This window comes from Pezoporus occidentalis, unplaced genomic scaffold (assembly GCF_034315485.1).
Source record: "Pezoporus occidentalis ecotype Australia unplaced genomic scaffold, CSIRO_AGI_Poc_V1 ctg141, whole genome shotgun sequence".
NCBI classification, from domain to species: Eukaryota; Metazoa; Chordata; class Aves; order Psittaciformes; family Psittacidae; genus Pezoporus; species Pezoporus occidentalis.
In genome coordinates, this window is record NW_026913220.1 from 1910803 (window position 1) to 1936998 (window position 26196).

Here is a 26196-nt window from a genome sequence, read left to right on the forward strand (position 1 = left end):
TAAACACAAATCCTGTCCCAGGATGAGGAAATCAGTGGAAACATTACCAGTGGCCGACTAAAATTCTTTCACAGGGTGTTTGTTTTCCCTACCTGTGTTTTCACCTGAAGGCAATTTAGCTTCCTTCTCTGTTTACAGATATTTTTGACTCCTGAGTATTTTTAAAGATACATGCTAGCAACACTTCTCTTGCATTCCTTCTTAGTATAGCAAAATGGTATGTAATGGTAATAGCAATAGAATGGATGCTCGTTAATGTGGAAAGGAGACCTTATAGCAGCCTTCCAGTAGCTAAAGGGGGCCTACAAGGATGCTGGAGAGGGACTCTTCATCAGGGACTGTAGTGGTAGTACAAGGGGTAATGGGTTTAAACTTAAACAGGGGAGGATTTATGCTGGATATAAGGAAGAAATTCTTCACTGTGAGGGTGGTGAGGCACTGGAACAGGCTGCGCAAAATAGTTGCAAATGCTCCATCCCTGGAAGTGTTCACAGCCAGGCTGGACAGGGCCTCAGGTGAAGTGGTTTAGCATGAGGTGTCCCTGCCCATGGCAGGGGGGTTGGAACTAGATGTTAAGGTGCTTTCCAACCCTAACCATTCTATGATTCTGTGAGTCTATAACAGATCAAATATACTTTTTTAGCCTTCTACCATTTTCATGGAAGCCGTATGGAGATTCCCTCTGGCAAGTAACAGTTGTTCTGATCAATGGTCATGTAAGCTGGTAATGGTCATTTGACAGTTTCAAATAATTGCAAGTTTTGTTCTACTCAGTTATTAAAAACAAAAAGTGACAATTCTGAATACAGATTAAATAAACTAATAAATATGATAGACTATTGGTGATAAATATTTTATATATTTTAGCATGTTACAATACACATATTGATTCCTAAAAAGGTTATTGAGAGGGTTGCTGGATAAAATTTCTCATGAATGCCAACTAGTTGTAAAGAAATTTTTGGTTTACTACTTGTAGTACTTTTTTATTTAAATGGCAGTAAAACGTGCACACCGGTAGCATGCTTAAAAGAAACATCTAACAGAGGCTATCAGCTGCAGAGAATAATACTCTTCCTTAGTCTACAGATAGTGACCAATGCTCTCAGAGAAGCCCCTATATGATCCAAAAAAGACAAGTAACAATTACACCAGCGAAATCCTGGAAGCATTTTTTTAGAATAATGCACTCACTCCGTGACATTGTAATGCTTAATGGACATGGGAATGCCTGATGCTGAAATTATAACCATTAAAAACAAGGCATAAGATTCCTTTAGCAGCTTTTCCCACCACCAGACCTTCATTCACCATGAAAATACTAGCAGAGGGGTTTATCAAATTTCACTTTTGTTATCATTTGAGCTTTTTAGCAAGATCAAACTGCAGGTTTTGTATTCTTAACTTTGATAGCACAGATTTTTCTAGAACACCAACCTCTTCCAGTTAAGAGACACTGTTTAGAATGGATTTTCAAATCCTAGTTCTTGCTTAAGCACACACACACACACACACACACACACACACACACACACATATATATATACACACGTGTACGTTTTTTGGTGTTTTTTTTTGTTTGTGTTTTTTTTTTTTTTTTAACTGGAACAGTGCAAGTAATAGTTTACTACTACAAAATGAGATCAGAGGCCTGGTCTGTGGCACAATAAAAATGTTTTGTATGCAGCCTATTTATTCCAATGAATCATAATTCCATTCTAAAGCAGAACAAAATCAACTGAACATTAAAGTGTCATCTGTTTTTATTAATTTTAAGCAGTTCGTCTATGCTGCTAATCATCATTGAAAAAGGTAAAAATAACACTATTGATGTTCAACCTCATGGTCAATTCTACTCTCTTTCTAATCCACTTAAATATTTAAATTGGAACAATAAAGCAAAAAGCTTCACACTCACTCATTCAAAAAATATGATGGAAAAAGATTACATAACTGAGTTCAAACTGAGTTCGCTACCTTTAAAATGCCTCAGAGAGCAAAAAACATTATATATTTAATTCCAAGTCAAGTACCCTTCAGGTGTACTTGCAGTTCAAATTTTTGTTTGGGGATACTGAATAGCCATTCACTCTCATTTGCACTGGTTCATAGTGCAAGAAATGAGATTTTCAAACTAGTAATTTACCAAGGCAAATCAACTTCTTGCAGCTGACCATGCGGTAAAAAAAAGCAAGCACAGGTTTATAACTATCAATAAATAATACCTATGGATATATTTCCATGTAAGACATCCAAGTAACCAACTCAAATCACTCCTCAATAGTGCATTATTTCTGTGATACACCAAGTAATACAAATGTACACAATCTTCATGATGCTACATCCAGAAGGCTCAACACAATTTTTTCATTACAATTTTTTCATCGCAATTATCTTTAAAATTCCACAAAGATTTGCTCTTGAAGATGAATTTTCCTGGACACATAAAACATGGAGCCAGGAAAACAAGAAAATGCCAAGTACTGAAAACAGCTTTTGACATGTCAGACACATCCTCACTATAAACAGCCCTTCAGTCCTCAAAAGTTTCAGATCCTCTTCTTTATCATGAAGAGCAATAAGCTGGTAAGTAAAACCTAGCTGGCATGAGAAAGTTTCATTATCAGGACCAGATAGTCTAGAAGCTTCTTAAGGACTGTGCAGGCAGAAGGAATTCTTCCTGGATTTTGAAGCTGTGCTTATATGGCTCTCACACAAATTTCTATTTGGCAGCTGCTACCAGGGAAACAAATGTAGTGCAGAACTGCACAGGACTGGTAGCAGAAAAATCAACCATTACTTCGGGGTTGTACTTAAATGACAAACCAGAATTTATAAAAAGCAGAATAGCAATTCCCAATAGCCTATGAAGTCAACTATTTTATCCATGTAGGTTTGGTTGCCATGGTTTATTTTTCTGTTGTCGTTGGGGTTGTTTGGTTGGTTGGTTTCGTCTCTTAAACACCTTATCATCTCATCTCAGAAAGCCACCACATGGTAGTACTAAATAAAAAGCCAGAAGGGTGGAAGAAAACCATACACAACTGATGTGCTAAAAAGACAACTGTGAAAAAAAGGAAAGGAAAACTATGAAGCAGTATAAATGCAGAACAGCAGCAACAGTCAGTACAATTTCAAGCCTTTTGTAGTACTAAGCAGAAAAGTTAGGATCCAAAACTTTTGACAATTCTGATCTTACTACAGACTATCAATAACAGCAGAATGGTGATGACAAAATTGTTATTAACTACTTTTCACAATATTCAGACTGTAAGGCACATTAGTTGAGGCAAAAGTTTTAAAGTACTTCTAGTACTCTCTCAAAAGCCATCATTCAGTTGTGAATTTCATCTTCAGATGCTTCAGGAACCAAGACCAAATGTTAGCTTGATCAGAATTCTGAAATTTAAGTTCACTTGTAGCTAAATAGCAGGTATAACTTGCACCTTCAAGTCCTTGAATTGCCAACTACAAGAAATAGAGAGCCTATGAAGAAAGGATTGTTTTATATTTACGCCATTTCTTGCACTCGGTTGTTATGCACCAAGGGTGGAAAGAATGGTATCTGGGAGATTACTGACTGACTGATGTCAGTAAGGTCAGCTTCATATTGACAGAGATTACCACTGCCCACTGACAAAGCACTTGGAAGAACTGCCCTAGAACCATGGAAACTGTTCCCATAAGGTTCAAAAGTTAACTACTATTTGTAGAGGAACAGTGCAGAAGACTCATCCACGCTGCTCATTCTATCACACCCTCAATTACTGAGTCATGCCCTGTTTTATCCTCTCGGCTTTTGGCTCCTTCCTCTGCCACAAACCTTCTAAGCTAGTTTGAAGTCTGCTTGACGGCCTTTGAGTGACATTAGACTTGTTTCTCTTTTTCTTTAAATGAGTAGTAACTAAATTGGTGACAAAGTATGCATTACTAACTCATAGTCTATCATAATGGCTCAGAGTAGTATCAGCGTATATTATTACATGGTCACTCATAGCCTACTCATTTATAATAAATATGAAAAATTCTCTACTACTATGCCTCATTTTCAGAACGAATCAGGAACAGCACACAAGAAGTCATCTTGATCTGGTACAAAACCCCCTTAATAAATACTTAACAATCGAACTACACTAAATTAACATAAAACTAAGCTGGGCCCTCAAGTTAAATGCCTCAAAATCTTGTCACTTAGGATCAAAATTCTTATACCCCATAAAAGCCCTTCATGCTAACAAATTTACAGCCTATTTAGGTATTTAAATAAGTGTATATTAACACAACAGTAAAGACAAATCTAGCCACCCTCAAGTACAAAAGGCAACCCACCTCTGATAGTCTTCCCATCATACACTCCTTTCTCTGAGCGGTTGAAAGAGAACAAGAGAAATTAAGTTTTAACCAACTCTAACTGCCCCTACACAAATAAATGTTTCTCTTTGCCCTCTATGGAGATAGACAAGAATGGATAATGATGAGCTGGTGGAAGGAATTAGAGTAGTTTTACATCAGGTGTTGTCTGTGGGAAACAGTTAACACTGTTAGCAGTGATTAACTATCTTAATTGTGGAAAATACACCTGCCAAACAAAGGTTTTGATTGATGCACCACTATAAGTCTTTACACTTAGAATATAGATAGTAACATTTTAGTAAATTTCACACTTACCCAGCTTAGATTTCTCCCACCAGAGATGTAGCCAGATATAACACCTCGCTGTTTGACACTAATAACAATTATGCCCAGAACATCACCTGTATTTTCACATAGCTACTCACCCATGTTCAGCTGCTACTATTTAAGAATGTTGTAGAGGGAAAAAAACATTACATGAATGCGTGGGAGAAGCAGGTATCCTTCAACATGAATTATCAGCCTCCTTAGAGAAGTATTTCAATATATTCTTTATTTTAAAAAAGTGAAAATTCCTCTTAAAAACTACACTTGTAGTGAATACAAGATTAGATATTTTTAATATTACTTCCAGACTGGGTTATTGGTAAGCATGCTTTGCAGTTTTTATTGGCTGGGTGACAATACATGAACTCTGTGCCAGAGAACAGAGATCCTACAGTATGGGCAGTTAATTTCTGGCTTGGAACTCCTTTTCTCTGAATTTCAGAAAGAATTTGAAAATTGTATTCAAGGACAATGTCATAAGAACAGTCAGAACCAGTTTAAAACTCTATTTGTAAGGGCATTCTTTCCTATCACCCTCCTGAAAGAATTGAAAGTCTGACTCAACACACAGATACAGACTGAGGATTATTCCACATGATTTTCAAGAACAAAGTCAGTGGAACAATATAGATATATTTCTAGAACAGCATTTCCAGTTTCCGAGAGCTATACTTTAGTACAAATATTAACAACTTACTTGTGGGAAGTTCTTTTCTTCATCATGCTGGCAGACACTCCTGTATGACCTACAATATAAATGAAGTTGAAATTATTGAAAAATAAAGTGTGCCCACAAAGCCAAAACCAGCCATCTTACACTAGTCTTCCTTTTTTATTCAAAATGCAAAGAATCCAAACACTTCGTGTTATGACTGATCAAGTAATTGCTACAATGGAAGAAGGCTCTGCAGAGACAAACACAGCCTACCTGCTCATAAAACATGTTCCCCAACCCCTCCCTCCTTCCCGGTCTTCACTACCCATTCCTCTACTTCCTTGCCACCAGTAGCACAAGGGGATGGGAATGGGGGCTGTGGTCCATCCATCTCAAGCTGTCTCTGATGCTCCTTCCTCCTCATGGGAGGACTCCTCACACTCTTTCCCTGCTACAGAGTGGGATCCCTCACATGGGAGGCAGTCCTCCATGAACTCTGCCAGCATGGGTCCTTCCCATGGGATACAGCTCTTCACAACCTGCTCCAGCGTGGGTCTCTTTCACGGGTGCAGTCCTTCAGGAACAGACTGCTCCAGCATGGGTCTCTTCCATGGGTGCATCCTTCAGGAACAGACTGCTCCAGCATGGGTCCCTTCCATGGGGTGCATCCTTCAGGAACAAACTGCTCCAGTGGGGGTTCCTTCCATGGACTGTACCCTTCAGGAACAGACTACTCCAGTGTGGGTCCCTTCCATGGGGTGCATCCTTCAGAAACTGACTTCTCCAGTGTGGGTTTCCCATGGGATCACAAGTCCTGCCGCAAACCTGCTCCACTGTGGGCTCCTCCCTCCATGGGGACACAGCTCCTGCCAGGAGCCTGTTCCAGTGCAGGCTTCCCACACACTCACAACATCCTTCAGGCATCCTCCTGCTGCAGCATGCAGGGGCTGCAGGTGGAACCTGCTCCACCACAGACCTCCATGGGCTGCAGGGGCACAACCTGCCTCACCATGGTCTGCAGGGGCATCTCTGCTCTGGTGCCTGGAGCACCTCCTTCCCTCCTGACCTTGGTGTCTGCAGGGCTGCTTCTCTCATAGCCTCAATTCTTTTCTTCTGGCTACTGTTTGCCAGCAGGATTTTTCCCTTCTTAATGTTATCCCCGAGGTGCTACCACTGTCACTGATGGGTTCAGCCTTGGTCAGCAATGGGCCTGTCTTGCATCTGGCTGACACTGATTCTGTCAGACATGGGGGAACCTTCTAGCAGCTTCTCACAGAGACTTCTGTAGCTGCCCCCCCAACAGCTTTCCATGCAAACTCAATACAGAAACTCAGGAATGAACATAAAGACTGACAGATCACAATTATTAAAAAGAAAGCTGAACACATTAGGGACCGGTGTGGTCCTGTTCTAGGGAAACGCTGTAATCACTGAGATGATCCAACAGCTACAACAGTTAAATGAATCAACAGGCTATGTAACTTTTCAACTGGCTCAGTAACTTTTCATCCTTGAGTTAATCAAAAAGGCACAAATACACGTCAGACCAGCACTGGGAAAGTATATACAAATCTCACCCTAACAGAGCACACGAAGAAGGAATATGAGCCGCCCTGAGAAGAACAATAGGCTTGACCTAGCTTCAACCTATGTATTTTTCACAATGAAGAGCAACCAGCCATTGGAATAACATCCCCAAGGAAGTGGTGGACTCCTCAGCACTGGACACTTCTAAGATCCAGCTGGACAGGGCACTAAGGCATCCTGTCTAGCCTGTTTTTGCTAGTTGGACAAGATGATCCTTGAGGTCCCTTCCAACCTGGAATTCTATGATTCTGACTCCCTTCTAGCAACTGGGCACATCTAGTGCTGTGATGGTGAGCATTTTATAGAGACTAGTAAGCAGAACCACATTTGTATTGAGCTGCAGTTGTGTAATACAGTTAGTATATTCTGCTAAGTATTGTTGATTTTATGGTTGTAACATTCTGCTTAGCACAAAGCTAAATATTAAAACATTAAACCCTCCTCATGTGCAACACACAAGAAAACGTGGTCAGGAAACAGTGGACTCTTGGAACTAATAGGTTTAATGGCCATGACAGCCTGTGCTTCTTGGGGGACTGGCTGGGCACTGGCTGTTGGTGACCAGTTGTTTTCATTTGTAGCACTTGGCTTTCCTAGGTTTGAGCTCCTCTAACTTCTTCTCTTTTCCTTATAATTTTTAAGTTATTATAATAGCATATTTTTATTAAATTTTTATCTCACAAGGGTTTTTTTCCTCATTTTTATTCTTCCAGTTCTCTCCCCATCCCACCACGTGGTGACTAGTTGACAGATGGAATTTACTGTGATGTTCATGATGATTATTCCTACAATCCAGGAAAATAACGTAACTTTAAAGTGGTTGCTCCCACTATAAAAAAAAAGAAAAAGAAAAAAGAAAAATCAAGCAAACACCAGCTGCATTGTGAGACTTTTTATATTCTTAGTTAACTGATCTCCAATTTTCAGCTAAACCAGGACAGGCACCCCTAGAATTTTTACAGGGAAAAGGAGCAAATTGGGTTACTCTCAGTACAGCAGAAGCTCAAGACTTAGTATTAAGGACTGGGGATCCTCCTAAAATACCTGCTGGTCGCTGGGGAAGGATAGGGGGCAGGCAAAGGAGACAGTGGTGGGAGAACACTTCAGAGTTGCAAATCACCATGCTGAAATCTGCCATCTCAGACATGCTGGACAGATCCAAGCGTGACGTCAGGACAGCCAGCCATCAAGCCTCCTGAGCATGACAGTGCAGAGAAGACTGGTCAGACACAGACCAACTGTGTGGGTTTTTACAGGGTTCAGGACAAAAGGCAGTGAATTAGATCACACCACCAAGAGGCCACTGTGATTGTCACTGTCATAGTACAATTTCTGTATTATGACTATGTTGTGATTTCAGTATATTGCTCTAAATCCCATGTAATGTCAAGTGTCTTCAGTTGACACCAAAACGTTGAACCCTCCTTGCCTGCAATATCTAAAAGAGCCTGGTCAGACTGCCGGACTGACAACTGTCTAACAAACATCTTGCGTATGTACAAATGTGGCCAGAATTTCAACTACAGATGCTTAAATTAACATTTACAGAGAAATATTTGAGGTTTTCTATAGGTCTAAGCAAACCAGTTCTTTTAATGTTAACACTATATGCATGTTCCAAGCATAGCTTTGGAATATATGTGTTGAAAACTTTCATGATAGTCACAGTGTCACACAAGAGTTGAACACTAAAAGTATCATTAACCATCAAAAGTCTTCATAAATATTTTAATCTTTACATTTTTATCTGAAAAATTCAAGAGGACATACAGAAAGTGACAGAAATGGTAGAATTAGCATAATATTACATCTTATGCTTAAAACAGTCAAGCTCATACCAAATCCTTAAGAACCTGCATTTCCAGCTGTAATGACATCTGAAACATTTGGGTTTCAAAAATTAACCCTTACAAGCCAATTACTACAGTAAATATCCTCTTTGCAATTTTTGGCTGTTATAAGACCAGATAATTGAACTGCATGCTTTTAAGAACTATTAGCTGGAAATTTAAAAAACCAAAAAGCTTGATTAGAAACCTAAAGACTTTGGGACTTGACTATAACCACTAAACAAGCTTTCTGATCATACTGTCAGTTACTGTCTGTATATTTTATTAATACATAACATGTTTTATGACAAATATGGTGGTGTTATTAAAAACATTTATCAGAAAAGATATCTATTTTTATGAAGTGGAGGAACTGCATCATCAAACACTGTATTTTACATTACTGCCTGTTGAAAGACAGATTTTGGCTAAATTGGCTCAAATACCTAAAACCACAGAAGTAACACCCATATTCTGTAAATGGTCCATCACAATACTTGGTTTCTGTCCTCCTCTCAAGGTTTCTCAACCCACGCATAAGAACAGAGGTCCAAAGCATTAGTCTTCCAAAGTGTCAATCAGGAATGCTAGAGGTACACAAAAGGCTACAGAAGCTGTAATAAACACAAAGGAGAAGATATGCAGACCACTGAGAATGGGTGTCTGTCCAGTTCACTAACTTCTCACCTTGAGAACCTCATACTTTTGACAGGATTCAACTGCTTCATTTATGTAGTGAAGTATAAACCAAAGCCAGCTATGACAAATAAGCACTCTTCCCCTTCTATGACAGTCAATACCTTAAGACAGGTCCCAGTAACAGAATCATAGAATCATTAAATTGTCAGGGTTGGAAGGGACCTTAAAGATCATCTAGTTCCAACCCCATTGCCATGGGCAGGGACACTTCTCACCAGACCAGGTTGCTCAAAGCCCTGTTCAACGTAGCCTTGAACATTTCCAGGGATGGGGCAGCCACAGCTTCTCTGGGCAACCCGTGCCAGTGCCTCACCATGATCATAGTAAAAAAGCTTCTTCCTAATGTCTAATCTGAATATCCCCTCTTTCAGTTTAAAATCATTCTCTTCTGTCCTGTCACTACATGCCCTTGTACAAGGTCCCTCTCCACGTTTCTCATAGGCCCCCTTTAGGTACTGGAAGGCTGCTATAAGGTCTCCCTGGAGTCTTCTCTTTTCCAAGCTGAACAACCCCAGCTCTCTCAGCCTGTCTTCATAGAAGACGTGCTTCAGCCCTCTGATAACCTTTGTGGCCTCCTCTGGACTCACTAAAGGAGGCCCACATGCATGTTGTGTCGGGAGTTCCAGAGCTGAACACAGTACTTCAGATAAGGTCTCATTAGAGTGGAGCAGAGGGGAAGAATTACCTTCCTCAACCTGCTGGTCAGGCTTCCTTTTGATGTGACCCAGGACATGGCTGGCTTTCTGGGCTGCAAGCACACACTGCCAGCTCATGTTGAGCTGCTCATTAACGAACACGCTTAAGACCCTCTCTGCACAGCTGCTCTGAATCCAGTCTCTGCCCAGCCTGGGACTGCTCTGACCTGGGTGCAGGAATTTGCACCTGGCATTGTTGAATTTCATGAGGTTGTCACTGGCCACCTCTCAAACCTGTCAAGATGCCTCTGGGTGGCATCCCTTCCCTCCAGTGTGCTGACCACATCCCACAGCTTGGAGTCACTGGCAAACTTGCTGAGGGTGCATTCAATCCCACCGTCCACATTGCCAACAAAAATAGTCACAGAACCATAAAACAGTTTGGGCTGGAAGGGACCTTCAAAGGTCATCTAGTTCAACCCCCCTGCAATGAGCAGGGACATCTTGAACTAGATCAACATGAACAGCACCAGTCTCAATACCAGCCCCTGAGGAGCACCACTTGTCATGGGCTTCCACGTGGACACTGAGCCATTGACCACAACTCTGAGTATGGCCATACACAAAGTTATGGCATTTGGATATTTAATAAAACAAAACAGGCTTTCAAGAAGGTGCAAGAGCAAATATTTGAAGATCATAGGACAAACTCACCAACACCTACATGCCTACTTGCCAGAATTCATTTTAGTATTTTGCAGTAGCTGAATCCCGTAATATCTCAAGTTGATGCAAACTCTTTTTAAAGGTATCTCAGCTTACTCTATTGAACTGTGTAGCACTTCACTTGGCTAGGCAGCTGAAAAAACTGTAGCAAGAGTTCACTGAATTAAGATTTTTGCTCCCTCCAGCACCTCTAAATATGGGGATGAAACAGCAAAGAATCCTTAAATTTTACATACTTTAGTAACAAGATCAAAATCATAATTATCTGATAAATCTACCTGCCTGATTCTTTCTTGGTCCAAGAGAATTTCTTTAACAATAGGTTTTTCCACTGCAACTGGAAAGCTGCAAGAAATCTTAGGGCCAAAGATCAGTAATATCCAGAGTTTGCAATTGTATCTAACCTTTGGAGTGGAAGAGGAAGATGGTGCAGTCATCAACAGTGCCACTTTATCATTTCTCACTTGGGAAAGCATTTTCCTTACTGCTGAAGAGATGTATTCAAAGAGTACATCCATAATCCTTGCAATCTTCTGTGAGGATTTTGAAATCAAGACAAAGAAGGCAGCTTAAGCAGTTCACACACATTAACACTAGGACAGCTTGATTTAACAGCTGCACTGTTAAACACATATATGCGCACCCTCCCTGACCACACCCCCAAATTTCACTGCCTGATCTGCTTTCAGTCACTGTAAAACAAGGATAATGTCCACAGGAAATAACACTAACATGAGAACTGCTCTGAACTGCTTTTTCTCTCATTATCAAAATAATCCAGAAGCAATGCCTTAAAGTAACTGCTGTAACAATTACAGATATTATTTATAACCCAAAGACGATGCAGGTTTTATACCTTAAGAAACTGGTTCCGCACTTGAAGACTATATACTACATAATGCTGTAACCCTCAAAACTGCATCAGTAAGATGTATACACTTCTGTCTAACAACAGCATGTGAAAGACCATTTCCCTAATAACAGCTTACACTGAAGTCCACAGATGGCACAAAGATGGTATGTTCAAACAGACACCAGTAGCAAAAATACAAAAAGTATGCTGAACAGTCCCTGTCACACAGGGGAAAAGCTGTGGACCCCAAAGTACCTCTATAACCACCATCTTCCTCGCAAAATATCATCTGACCCTTGCCAAGATAAAACGTATCTTTCAAGCAGCTAATACAACATAGTCTTTGAATGGCTGCAAAAACTATCCTTTTGAAGTGGAAAATCCCATTATGAACAATTCACAATAAACCTATTTCAAAATGCTGTTCAATTTTCCTTTTCCCTGTAGGAATAAGCAGTGAAATGTAAATATGAAAATACTTCTGACGTGTGAGGATATCTTAAGTTCTGTATTACTTTGCTTTTTGCACAATTAAAGGAAGTAGTAAAGCTACCACAAAATAAATCAGACAGGAAACTTACCTTTATGTGGCAAGAAACCAGCTCTGCAGAAGACTCTTCTTTCACAATTCAGAATTGTCAAGAGATTGCAGAGTCTCTTTATACTTATTTGTAAATGTATAACAGTTTAATGAGTGATGCCAGTGATGTCTTACGGCTATGTTTTAATGATTTAAAATATTCTTTGTGATAATTTTAACTTAACATACACATATACTGCTGATCTCCGCCTTCACCTAACGACTGCAGAACACAACAAAGCAGTAACTGTCTTATATAGATTCTCCTGAAACCTCCAGTACTAACTTAACAGCTTGGGACAAAAGCCTAATTAGCATTAGTCATTCTGCATCCTATGTCCAGTTCAAAGCACAACAGCATTTAAAAAAATCCCAAACATTTCAAAGGTAGCAGTACCTTCATGCAAATCTGTCACGAGAAAAAAACAACTGCATACAAAGTGCTTTGGGGTCAAGCAGTTTGATCACAAGTGGCAATGTGACTTCAAAGATGTCAACACTAATTAGAGAACAATAAAGATGAGTTATTACATTCTTAATATAGCATGGATGTCACTGACTAAATGGGTCTAAATCCGCAATCTTTACCTCCTTTTAACTATGGAAAGACAAGTCTTAACTAGACACTCCATTCCATAATTTAGGAAACACTCAAAATACTCTGCAAATAAGCTGCCCTGAATTTTAAAATAGAAAAAATTAACACTGAACAAAAATCAAAGTAAATGGATTAGTTTTAGTCATCTTTGTAATAAACAGTGAAGACTGAAACTTTGATGACTCTGAGGAAGGAGAAAATATGTTTCAGTCAGTCATGTAAGAGCACAGAAACACATATTTTGTAATAGAAAGTGAACACAAAACTCCAACTCCCAATAGAAAGTGAACACAACTCCAATAGAAAGCGAACACAAAACTCTAAGAACAACAGAATTCAGCATTTAACTGCCACGTGGTTCTGGCAAAATTAGAAACGATGTTTCTGAATACTACTACTTAACTAGACAAAGAAAAGGGGTAAGACAAGACACACTAGAACATTCTTCCTTAAGGCTGACTCCAAGGGAAGTATACATGTCTCTTCAGCTGCAGAGTATAAGCAGAGAGAATAGGGAGAAGGACAAGACAAAGCTACTGGCAATGTTTTCATGCTGTCTGATGTGACAACATTAGACAGCAGCATTCAATTCATGAACACTGGACAGGCTTTTCGAAAGCACCATTAGCTTACCTCTCTGATCATCCCATGTTTACAATAAGTACTGAGAGCTGGATATTTTAAAGTTATATTTCAGAATCTTCTCTGGGAACAGCAGTAATACCACATGAATTACTCTGTATCTGGACACTATTTCAGAATTACTTTCAGGGACAAAACTCTTTGGCGTGCTTCTACTCACCTAGTATTGCCCAACCTGAACTTGAAAGAGTTTGGGGAAGGAAGAGAGTTCTTTTAATCAAAGTACAGAGCAAACATTAATTTTGACTCTGCCAAAAATTTTCACTGCAATCCTAAGTCACTTCTAGGAGTGGGATCTCTTTCCTTAGTTCACAAAGACAATAGTGCAACAATTTTAAATGGGAAACAAATGCAAAAGCTTGTAAATACACAGCATTAAACAGGTGATCACTAGATTAAATGACAAATGAAAGTGTAAATATAAGGGTAATTGCAACTCATTTTACAACCAACTGTACTACAGTGTTAATTAAAAAAAAAAAAGAAGTAAATTAAAAACCCCTCCAAACAAACAAACAAAACTCCAACCAAAAACCCCAAACTGTGTTCCCTGATACTGGAGACAGCCATTCACTATAATTGGTCTCTCTAATGAGAGACAGGCACACTGCCATGCACAGGACCAGCTGGCTGATGCTGCTGTCTCTACAACAAGACGAAATCAAAGTCAGCTGTAGAAAAATTTGATAATGCATTATTTTACTTTTTTTAAATTTTTTAAAATTAGATTTTCTGAAAAATTATTCTCCTGGAAAGCATCGTAAGGCACATGAAAAACAACAAGGTGATTAGCGACAGCCACCATGGCTTCACTAAGAGAAAAACTGGCCTGACCAATTCGGCGTCCTTCTATGATGGGGATACAGAACTGATGAACAGGGGTAGAGCAGTTGATGTCATCTACCTGGACTTGTGCAAAACATTCAACACTGTCCTGCATGATACCCTTGTCTCTAAATTGGAGAGATCAATTTGATAGGTGGACCACTCAGTGAATAAAAAACTAGCTGGATGGCCGCACGCAAAGAGTTCTGGTCAATGGCTCAATGTCCAGTTGGAGACCAGTAACAAGCAGTGTCCCTCAGGGATCGGTGTTGGGACTGATCCTGTTCAACATCTTTGGTGGTGACATGGACAGTGGGATTGAGAACATCCTCAGCAAGTTTGCCGATGACACCAAGCTACGTGGGTCAGTTGATATGCTGGAGGGAAGGAATGCCATCCAGAGGGACCTTGACATGCTTGTGAGGTGGGCTGATGCCAGCCTCATGAAGTTTAACCATGCCAAGTGCAAGGTCCTACACCTGGGTCAGAGCAATCCCATGCACAGCTACAGGTTGGGCAGAGAAGAGATTCAGAGCAGCCCAGCAGAGAAGGGCTTGGGGGTTGACGGCTGATGAAAAACTGAACATGAGCCAGCTTCAGTGCGCGCTTGCAGCCCAGAAAGCCAACCGTATCCTGGACTGCATCAAAAGGAGCGTGACCAGCAGGTCGAAGGAGGTGATCCTGCCCCTCTACTCTGCTCTCGTGAGACCTCACTTGGAGCATTGTGTTACAGTTCCAGTGTCCTCAACATAAAAAGGACATGGAACTGTTGGAACAAGTCCAGAGGAGGGCCACGAGGATGATCAGGGTTCTGGAGCACCTCCCGTATGAAGACAGGCTGAGAAAGTTGGGGCTGTTCAGCCTGGAGAAGGCTGTGTGGAGACCTCATAGCAGCCTTCCAGTATCTGAAGGGGGACTACAAGAATACTGGGGAGGAACTCTTCTTTAGGGACTGTAGCCATAGGACAAGGGGTAATGGTTTCAAACTTAAACAAGGGAAGTTCAGGTTAGAAATAAGGAAGAAGCTCTTTACTGTGAGAGTGGTGAGGCACTGGAATGGGTTGCCCATGGAAGTTGTGAGTCCTCCATCCCTGGCAGTGTTCAGGGCCAGGTTGGACAGAGCCTTGGGTGATACGGTTTAGTGTGAGGTGTCCCTGCCCATGGCAGGGGGGTTGGAACTAGATGATCTTAAGGTCCTTTCCAACCCTAACTATTCTATGATTCTATGATTTTGCCCCATATGTGACACAACCACTAACTTATCTATACCTCAAGTTTTTTTGTAGCCTGTACAAGATCTACTGTAGATATATGTGTATATACAGGCAGTCTGTACATACATATACATATGCAGTCTGCTAGAATCTCACAATATTTTTACATGATTAACAGATCAAACATATAGTTCGTAAGGGATTTCCAGTCTTTCACCATATCTTTTAATCAGAAGGAAGAATGAACAATAGGAAGACTATACTAATGCTATATTATCTACTACCAGATGATTGCAATTTTATAGGGAAGACTTCCAAGAAATTTATTTTACATTTTAAGTATCTAGCTGTTCTGAAACACTATTTGTTCATGCAGTTTCTTGGAAGTGGCAAACATCTTTAAAAAAGGAAGGCAATAAATGTCAAAATATAATAATGCTGTAAAGCACAGCAAATACTGTTTAAAAGCGATTAGTGCCCAAGACTTGTTTTATAGTGTCCTAGCAAATCACAGATGCTCATGAGACCTTCAAGATATCCTCACAAGAACACCTTATCCAGCCCTAATCCTGGGGAAAGAGACTTCACTGCACCAGGTTGCCCAAAGTCCCATTCAACCTGACCTTGAACACCTGCAATGATGTGACATCTACAACTTCTCCCCGCAACCTGTTCCAGCATCCTACCTTCACTGCGTCTTTACCCTTACCTTCCAGGGTCTCTACCCTCACTGTAAAAGATTTCTTCCTCATATTCAATCTAAATCTACTGTCCTTCCGTTTAAAACCATCATGACCTGTAATATCACTACAGGACCTGGCTTTCTCCAACAAATGGACTCCTTATGAGGTATTTATCTTTTCCAGGCTGAACAACCCCAGCTCTCTCAGCCTGTGCTCATAGGAGAGGTGCTCCAGCATTCAGAGCACCTTTTTGGACTCCTTTGGACTCAAGCAGGTCCACGTTCCCTTTTTGCTGAGGGCCCCAGAGCTCAATGTAGTACTGCAGGTGGGGTCTCACCAGAGCAGAGGGAATCACCTCCTTCAACCTGCTGGTCACGCTTCTTTTGATACAGCCCAGCGTTAAGTGTGGCTTTCAGGGCTCTGAGAGCATACTGCCGGCTTCAGTCCAGCTTTTCATCCATCAGCACCCCCAAGTCCTTCTCGGCAGAACTACCGTCAATCCATTCATGTCCCCATCTGTACTGATATTGGGAATGCCCCAGTCTCAATACAGATATTGCCCAGGTAAGGGCCTTGAACCTGGTCTTGTTGAACTTCGAGGCACATGCCTCGAGCCTGTCAAGGCCCCTGTGGATGGCATCCCTTCCCTCCAGTGTGCTGATTGCACCACACAGGTTGGTGTCATCAGCAAATTTGCTGAGGGTGCACTTAATCCCACTATTTCATTTATGAAGATACTAAATAGTATTGGTCCCAGTACTGACCCTTGAGGGACAGCACTCATTACTGGTTTCCAGCTGGATATAGAACTGTTTACTGTTAACTCTTCAGGTGCAGTCATCCAGAACAGGGAGAGTTGCCACCTAAACCGTTCTGTCACTTCACCTGGTTGTAGCTTTCTCTCCTAGAGATACTTTTTAAAAAATAAGAAAGATCAAACAACCACTCACTATGATCTTAATTTATGTCTCACTGCAAGACCTCTTTTACAGCCACCAAAATAAAAATTCTATAAACTCTGATGAACTCAATTACTATATTTGCTGTTCTTTTCAAAGGAAGAATTTGACTGCCATTAGTGAAAGTACCACTGTCATAAACATTCTGTCCTGCTTGCTCAGTAGCTGCCTTTAAAGGTCCAATGCCCAACCTTCACTACAGAATGGGCTACAGTCTCCTAATGATGCTGCCTGCTGCACTCCTTCCTAATGCACAGCCATAATAAAGAAACAGAAAATAATTCCATATCTGTCCCAATTATTTTACCATGCCAAAAAGTAGTAAAAGCTGTCCAGCCTCGGCTCACCAACTATCATCAGGAGGAGCAGCAGCAAGAACAGCAGGGTAGTCAGCAGTTGCCTAGGCCACAACTATGCCAAGAGTTGAGGGATGCCAGATGTGTACGATTTATGGGTTGTATTTAAGTAACAGTGATACTACATTACCAAATAAATAAAGACTTCTCAGTTAAGATTAAAGAAAGAAAAAGATAAATTGTAACTTATCTAGGGATACTACCCCCTCCCCCCCCCCCCCCCCCCCCATAGCATCTAAGGAAATCTGTGTATCAATTTTAATGACAATTTGGCATGGCACCAGTTATAGCAAAAAAATATCATGAACAAATAATAGAAAATGCAACCAAAAAAATTATATACTTATTTGGAAAGAACAAATAGAAAGTGCAATTTTCTTCAAGACATTTAAGTAAAGTTTCCTAGTCTAGCTTTTTTGGGTTTTGGCTTGGGATTTTTTTTTTTTTTAAGGAAAAAAAAAAAGATCTAACCACATAATTACCCTTTATGTAAGTTTCATGTTATGACACTTCAAATCTGTGCTGTAGTTTGTTTTTCATCACATGTCACACAGAAGTTATTAAAATTATCCTAACAGTTACCTTAAAAACCTAGTGTCTGCATTCTTTGAACTTTAGCACAGGGCCCAGTTAATGCTTAGCAATCAACAAGACTTCAGTTAAGTACCCGGCCCAAGCCTGCTCCCCTTGATTTTCTCTTACAAATACAATTCTACTCCCACACGTATTCTGCTAGTGTCAAGAGGAAGGATGACGCATCAGTTGACAGTGAAAACTCACTGAACCAAATGATTTAGACTTTGTACTGGTTCTTTCCATTGGAACTATTTATTAAAAATATTTGCCAAAGTTGCCTTTGAAATGAATAAATTCTTCAAATGAGCAGCAAATTAAACATTAATGTAAGCTAATCACAGGTAAACAGTTTTGAAACTTTCCAGAGGGTTTCAGTAAAAAATCCAGAATCAGTTGCTTCAGTTGTCAATGAATTGGAGGAGTATTTGAAAGCACTACAGTGGACTATTGCTTGTGTATTTTAAAAGTTAACTGATCTCTCTGATTTATACATGACATTTGCTTCATTTCTTGAAATAGTTCGAAAGTACCAATTCACAATGGCTGGTGATAGCAAATATGATGCATCATGTGTCTACAAAAGTCTTTAGCCTCACAGGTCACTGACTTTCTGCTGAAGCAGAAAATAGGAAGGACACTTCCCCCTCACGGAAATAATTTTAGAGCAGAAAAAAATTACTAAATATACAAAATGATTTACATTACCCAAGTTCAATAAAAATGAAATAATTAAACAGATGATTGAACAGCGCCCATCAGCCTTTTCATTCTCAGACTGCTGGTCTGTAGAATTCTTACCTTGCAAATGCTAACTTCTACTCCCTGACACACTGAGGCAGAATGCACAGCCAAGGCAGAGTCTTACCTTAATTTGTACAGAACCAAGCATCAACCTACAGAACAATTCTTCACTGGTCATGTGATGCTTTTTTTGCCTCAATGCTGATAATCCTTACGACAGAGCACACAAGACCAACTGAGATTCATCAGTGCTTCAAGCTGCTGAACTCTGAGTAAGCCTACCTAGTCATGAACACTGACACATATTTTACATTTGTTTGAATAAAAACTTGCTTTCAAATACCTTGACTAACCTATTTCAGTTTAGAGAGCACATACAGCAGCAACCCTATTTGAATTTTTGTGGTGTTTTCAAGAGATTCTCTTTTACAATTATTAGCTGGTCAGCTTCTGTTAAAACCATTAAGTTTTACTCTAACTTGTAAATATATGATGAATAAATTTCTGTTTATGTTCCAGCTCTTCTCTGATGAACAAGGGAAATTCTCCCCTTGATATGCCAACGTAATTCTACAACACTGATGTTTTCACTTTTTAGAACTTTATGTAACTTACAAGTCTAATAAAACTTCAATATTCTATATTAAATACTTCTGTACTTTTGCATTGCTAAATTAAATTTACATAAATCCTTTTAATTTGCCAGCTTCTATAACAAAAGTATATGTTCTTCTAAGACAGGAATGGTAACACCTTACACATATTAAAAAAAAATAAAGTCTATAAAGTAAGAACAGTTTTTACCCTCTAAAACCAAACAAAACCACCCAGAAAAATACCTCACCTGCATCAGCTCTGGACCGTTGACCTGGTGATTTTCCAAATGGGGTCTTCATTCATCTGTGTTTAAGTGAGCAGCAAAGCTGCTGGACTAGGGTGAAAATCCAGTTCTTCCCAACTCTCAGGGTATCTTCTTACTCTTGGAAGAAGACAGCTACTTATTAATCCACCAATCATGAATTTGTCCTTCCTCAAATGTAGAAGATGTATTTTCAGTTACAGTACTCTGGAAAAAAAAAAAGACCCAGATAAAGCATAAGTAATTTGATTTGAGACTTTGTTAAGATCAAAAAATATTTTAACTCTTAATGCTTGTTTTCATACTCAAAACCAAGTTCCCTCATATTCCATAAACCTGAGAACATTCAGCAAACAGAGCAAATATAGTCAAGAATACAGCAAAACAAATACTAGGGGTGGTACTTTTCCTTCATACTCATAAGGCAAGTTCTCTATCACAAAGTCTACCACTTACAGAAAGGAAAGCCTCCTTAAAAACCACTGAGCTTAGTGCAGGGAAGAATGGCTACTAGCTTAGAAGAAACTGTACTACCTTCATCTTAGGTAACATACAAATCAACTACTTTCATTTATTTGGAATTAAACACTCACACCCACTAGCAGAACAGCTTTGCTTCATAGAAGTTAAAAAAAAAAAAAATCTGTTGAAAATATCCAACACAAAAGGTAACAAAACCACCAATTCTATTTCAGTTCTGGAACCTGCTGTCCATTTTCATACAGGGCTTAAAAGCAGAGGAACACCCCTAACTAGTGACCCAACTGGGTGACACAGAAGTGTACCTTATGCTTGTGCTTTACTGCATAAGGGAAGGTACAGGACATGCCTCAAGGTATGGTGAAACTCTTCTGCAGAAAAATGCATTTACATCTCACATTTGTCAATTCTCTCATGAATCACACCCATTAACTTCCAGGAGTGTCAGAGCAGGACAGAGGAATTGCTAGGAAATGACAGAGGAATATCCTAGGAAAAAATAGCAATAAGGAGACAAACTTTTAGCAATTTGCAGTTCTGAGGAAGATTGCTACTATGTCTGGAAGACCTAGCAGATATTCACAGTCAGGAATTTGTTACAATTTGTGAAATTTAAGTTAAAAATTAAATTACAGGAAATTATTAGTTTTTTTCATGTCATCTTTTCCAGAAATCTACCAAAGTATACATAACAATGCTACATGACACCAGGACAACAGTCAACTCTTAAAAAGCACTTGAAGATGTAATAGGAAACAATTAGCTTGCTAACTACTTTACTAGAACAAAACATAAAGCCAGTCTACTAAACTCAAAACTATTTTACTATGGATAAAATGCATTCATATGGAAAAGAAACTCTTGAGTTCAGAGCACTGCTGTGATTATACTACCATATCAAGTCTCACAGGCACTGCAGAAGTGTACAGGAGAGATCCCATTTTTCCACCAAGAGAGCTATTAGTTAAGAATCAACTGTAATGTAGTATTATACTATTCTACTTTAAAGACCCATGAGCAAAACAAAAAGAGGGCACAAAACAAAGAAAGGTAAAACAAAAAAAACCACACCCCCAAAACCATAAACCAAAAAACCTCCACAAAACCACGAACTATGAAAAGCTCTCAAAGTTAGAAACTAGCATGCCTTTTTGCAGTACACCACTGACCTGTTATTCAAGAAGCTGTAAGTATTTTATAACATCTGAATTTATTATATACTATTCCCACCCCAATTTGCAATTCATGGAAAAAACATGAAGTACTATGTAGTTGCACTGATTATTAAGCAGGTGTGTTTATAAAGATTATCAGATAACTTTTATTTAATGGTGTGTCCCCAATCATTACTACACTACAAATATGAAGTCATACCTCTAAAAAGGGAAACTAAATCCTAATCCTTTTGAAGTCATAACTCATTTGCTAGCACTTAATGAAGTATTTCACTGTGTTCTTGGGACCAAAGAACACAAAGCTAATGAAGTAAAAATCTGATTCAGCAGTTCAAACTGATTTTCTAGAAACTAAGCCAGTAACAGTTATTAGTTCAAAACCTCACTGAAGATTTTCACTGAAAGCAAATGAAACTTGAGTTTTCCTAAACCTACTATTTTCAATTGAATTTACATTTCAGTTGCACACTGACGGTTCTGAAGATATTAGTAAGAAGGGATAAAACCTGTTTTGTGAAAATAAACTTATATACTTCGAGAACATCTTGACTTTTAAAGCACAATGACTTTTTCACATGATGAAAAATAAATAAAATCCTGTAAAACTTTGGATTCTTAAACATGATGAATGAGAAACACCATGTTTAATGCCAGCATGCAAATACAATAAGCCTTTAATATGGAAAAATTATAAAAAACAAACAAACAAACCAAAAACACCCTCACAGAATGCAAAACCTTTCCTTACAAAATTTTATTACAAGTCTTGAAGAATGTCATTTTCCACATCAAAGCAGAAAACACATCACGCTTCTGACATACTCAGTAGCAATAAACTATACTGTTACAGAAGAACAGAAACTCCTTGTTTGGATGTACAGATTACTTATGAAACAACAAATTTTTAGAGTAATTCTGCCAAAAGCAGCATACACAACAAAAAACACCCAAGAAGCTTTTTCGAATCCAAAGCAACAGATCCAAAACATGTTATAGTAGTCTTTACAGGCTGCCAGTAACTTTCAGAAGAGAAGAGCCACAGCCTACCAGTTAGGCATGGATTTCCCCAACACCTGACAGCACAGGTCTCCAGCAGTGAAGCTGCAGGTTCCATACAGATAGGCATTCTTTTGACTTGTCACAGCTGCAACTACTCACCAGCCCAGGTGTTCTGCTTGTTTTTCTAAAGCTTCCTAGATCACAGCACATTTAAAAAAAAAAAAAAAAGTGGAAATTTATGACTATTTTATCTGAGAGTGTTCTAATTATTGTGGAGTGTTTCACAGAAGGTTAAGAGACTAAAAATGCAAACCCTATAAACTGTCAACCATACCAGTTTTAATAAGAATGGTATAATCGTACTATCAAAGTAGGGAGGAAGACAACATTAAGACAGAAAAAAACCAAAGCTGTGTTATAAAATTGGTTTTGCAGTGAAAAGGCAAAAGGAGGAAAAAGCAGCATGCACAGTGACACAGCATTCACTGTGAACCAGCTTAACCGTCTCCATAAACATACTTAAAAACACAAAAATGTTTTAATATGTGCTTTTAATGCCATTGAAAGTAAGCATCATCACCTAAAATAATTCTCTAGTTTAACCTTCAGTTAACACTGATGCCTGCTCTTGCACCAAACTACATATTTCCCTGCAACATCACAGCACAATGTTGTTTACTGCATTCTAGTGAAAACTGCATGACCCTACTTTCCATGGAAGACGTATGTTAGTGGCACAACTAGTATCAAGGTATCATAGCTGTGCTAATTAATACTAGTAGTACCAAACCCCAAAAGTGAAGTGCTTTACTTCTAAATAACATACCTACATTTTACCACCGTGAACACACAAGGAAATACTATCAGAACATTTGCTGAGACACTGCTTTTAGGGTAACAGGTGGGAAGAAGGGAGAGCAGTAACATACTGCTTGTACCTCTTAAGATACTGAGATGCAAATTCAGGTTGCACAACCCGAGATGCTAACTACAGTCCAGTACATCTCAGGAGCATATTCCTGCTTCCAGAGCTGTCAGTGACCAGGCCTCCTGGCACCACCTGGCAGGTTCCAACTTTTTCACTTTGGTATGTAAAATACTTTTCTTGCATGCATTTCCCCTGATGAAACTTTGCACTGGCAGTTATTAGTGGAGGGCGAGCACGTCACAACAATGTTCTATGGAAGAAGTCATTCTGAAATGAAATACAAGGAAATCTCTTCGACTGATAAGTACCACTTCATTTCCATAACTCCGCCCACAACTGCTAGTATGGTTGTCAACTGAAGTAGAACAGTGGTTTCAGCACTAACAAGTCAAGATGAAGCACAGATGTTTTTTAGACTTCCTAATTCTTACCATATGGACAGAAAGGATCATGCTATGTAAGTATTCTGCAACCCCTCATGAGAGAAAAATCTTAAAAGTATCTCCTAAATAACAAAGGAGAATAAAAACACATGCCCAGTTTTAGTTTTTGTTACTTCCCTTCCCCGCACCACAATACAAGCCCCAAATGCTTTCCTATGGTTTAAGAATTCAGCCAAATGGCAAATTTGTTTTGAAGTATTCTACAGGCTCAATCACCATTTTGGTCACTAAGAACTCAGGATTTTGTCTGATGTCTAAGAAGAAAGACTGCTGTACATAAAATCCGACCATATGGGATTTACAGCTGACAACCACAAAGAGCAATGCACTTCAAATATGGATTTATGAGCTGAAAGTCCCCAAATCAATACTCTCCCTCCCCTATGATAACTCCAAAGTTTCTTCTCTACCCATAGATGCGTTACTTGTCTACAATTGTACAGAAACAAGGAGCACCGGCATGCAATTCTGCGCGCATATATGCACACACAAAACCATGTGTATTTGGTTGGACGGGGCTCTAAGCAACCTGATTTAGTGAAAGACACCCCTGGCCATGGCGGGGTGGGGAGGCTAGACCGGATGATCTTTAAAGATTCCTTCCTACACAAACCACACTCTGATTCTATGACAGATACAAAAATATAAATAAAAATTTAAGCTACCTTCACACTACAATGTATAGTGATGCAACAGCAGATTATTCAGCAGAAGACTGAAAGAATCTGAAATTTGTGCAAACTATCTCTTGTTAACAGGGTGTCTATTCAAGTGAGTTTTGTTGAGAATGGGACTACAAATACTGTAGTTTCTGCCAAGGAAGAAGCAACTCGTGGGTACACTCGAATTCTAGGGATAAGACTACGATACTTCATGTTTTTAACCTTTCAGCAAACTCCTGTATTTTAACTGTTTTAATAATATGGAATAGATGAGACAGAACACTGCAGTTTCTATTTATAACTTATTAAAATCTTTTAGCATAAAAAAAAATGGACATACGCTTTACCATAATAACAGTGATTTGCTGAGAAGTTCTGAAGAACTTCACATTACAGCATTAAACCAGGTAAGTTAATATAATGTAGGAATTCTAAAAAACCCGACAACACTAGAGTAGAACATCTATCAACAGTAATATTATATTGAAGAATTACCCCAGTGCTTCAGACATAGACTGGTAGCTTTACAAAGTATTTCTTCTGAAAGAGTAGTTTCCCGTCTTAGGCAACAGTTTGAACAAGTTTTGTCAAAACATCTTTCAGCAAATGTCCCTACCATAGCTCTATTTCAGTGAGAAGCAGTGTTTCAGGTGAAATGTGCATTATATTTTATTGCTTTTTTACATTAACTTCATTAAGTTGAAGCATTAGTATAGTTTTACAAGAACACACACAAATGTTAATGCTCAGAAACTGCATTCAAAATTCTTACACACAAAACGAAAGAACAGTAAGAAAAATCCTGAAAGTATACTTTCCAATGCTTCCTATACATGTGTCATGGTTTAACCCTAGCCAGCAACTTGGGGTTTTACTTCTGAATTAGCAAAATTTAGCTGTTACTAAAAGACAACAGCATAGCTTGCTCTTTATTACTCCTGTATCTTCCTCCTGACATACAACATTAAAACAGCCTGTCTCACTTATTAATCCAATTTAGCTTTTGAAAAAACTTATTTCTGCGACAGATGTAATTCAAAATAAACTTTTGACAGTGTATAATTCAGCCATTCTGTAAAGGCAACCATAAGAACTTCACTGGAATCGTACTATAAAATAGTATTTTAAACAAACTTGCTTATCTTTCTTAATTTCAGGGACTTAATGACCACTCTTCCCAGCATCAGAGTATTATCTTGCAAGACTAATTTTCAGAACTCCCACACTACAGTTCTAAATTATAATAAACGTACAAGTACAGAAAGCAGAAGACCACAGGATTCTCAGCCCCTATGCACTTACCTCTGTATTTAAAGAGAGCAAAACAAAAAAAAAAACCACAAAACAAACAACCCAACCAAATCTTACAGGTTAAATTCTAAAACATGTTTTTCCTCCAAAAGCCTGTTTATGAGTTTTTGCCTTGTCTGCATTACCCTTACACTTACATAAATAGTTACTATGGGAGATGCAAGGCTCAGAAATTGTGTTCTCATCTGCATTAGAGCAATAGCCTGGAACACGTACACACAAGTATGATCTTTCACTTTCTATGGAAAAAACACCAAACAGAAAAGCAAAACCCAGGGTAATGACATTTGACACTACCATCCTGAACAGCTGCTCTAAACTACAGGAAGAACACACTACATCCCATTCAGACATGTTCTGCTGGCATCTGCTCCTTGAAAAGCCCTGGATAGAAAGATCTACGTCAGGAAATTAATTCTAAGCACCCTACAATGAAGGGTAGGGTATTTGTCTTAAACATTCATGAAGCATGCTTTGCATTCTTAAATACAATCCAAAGGT

General features: G+C 39.1%; 1 protein-coding gene across 2 annotated transcripts in view; it reads right to left on the reverse strand.

Annotated features, from left to right (window-relative positions):
* Positions 1-19819, reverse strand: part of SPIN1 (spindlin 1) — a 30345-nt gene extending 10526 nt beyond the window's left edge. The window contains exons 1-3 of one of the 2 annotated variants that reach the window (XM_062609875.1): positions 19683-19816; positions 13608-13659; positions 5378-5426 (exon numbers count right to left, since the gene is read on the reverse strand). In XM_062609875.1, coding sequence (XP_062465859.1) covers positions 5378-5403 — 26 coding nt within the window. In that variant the 5' untranslated portion in view covers positions 5404-5426; positions 13608-13659; positions 19683-19816. Of the gene's footprint in view, positions 1-5377; positions 5427-13607; positions 13660-19682 lie in introns of both variants that reach the window. The other variant, XM_062609874.1, reaches the window with a different exon arrangement.
* Between the last annotated feature and the right edge of the window lie 6377 nt (positions 19820-26196).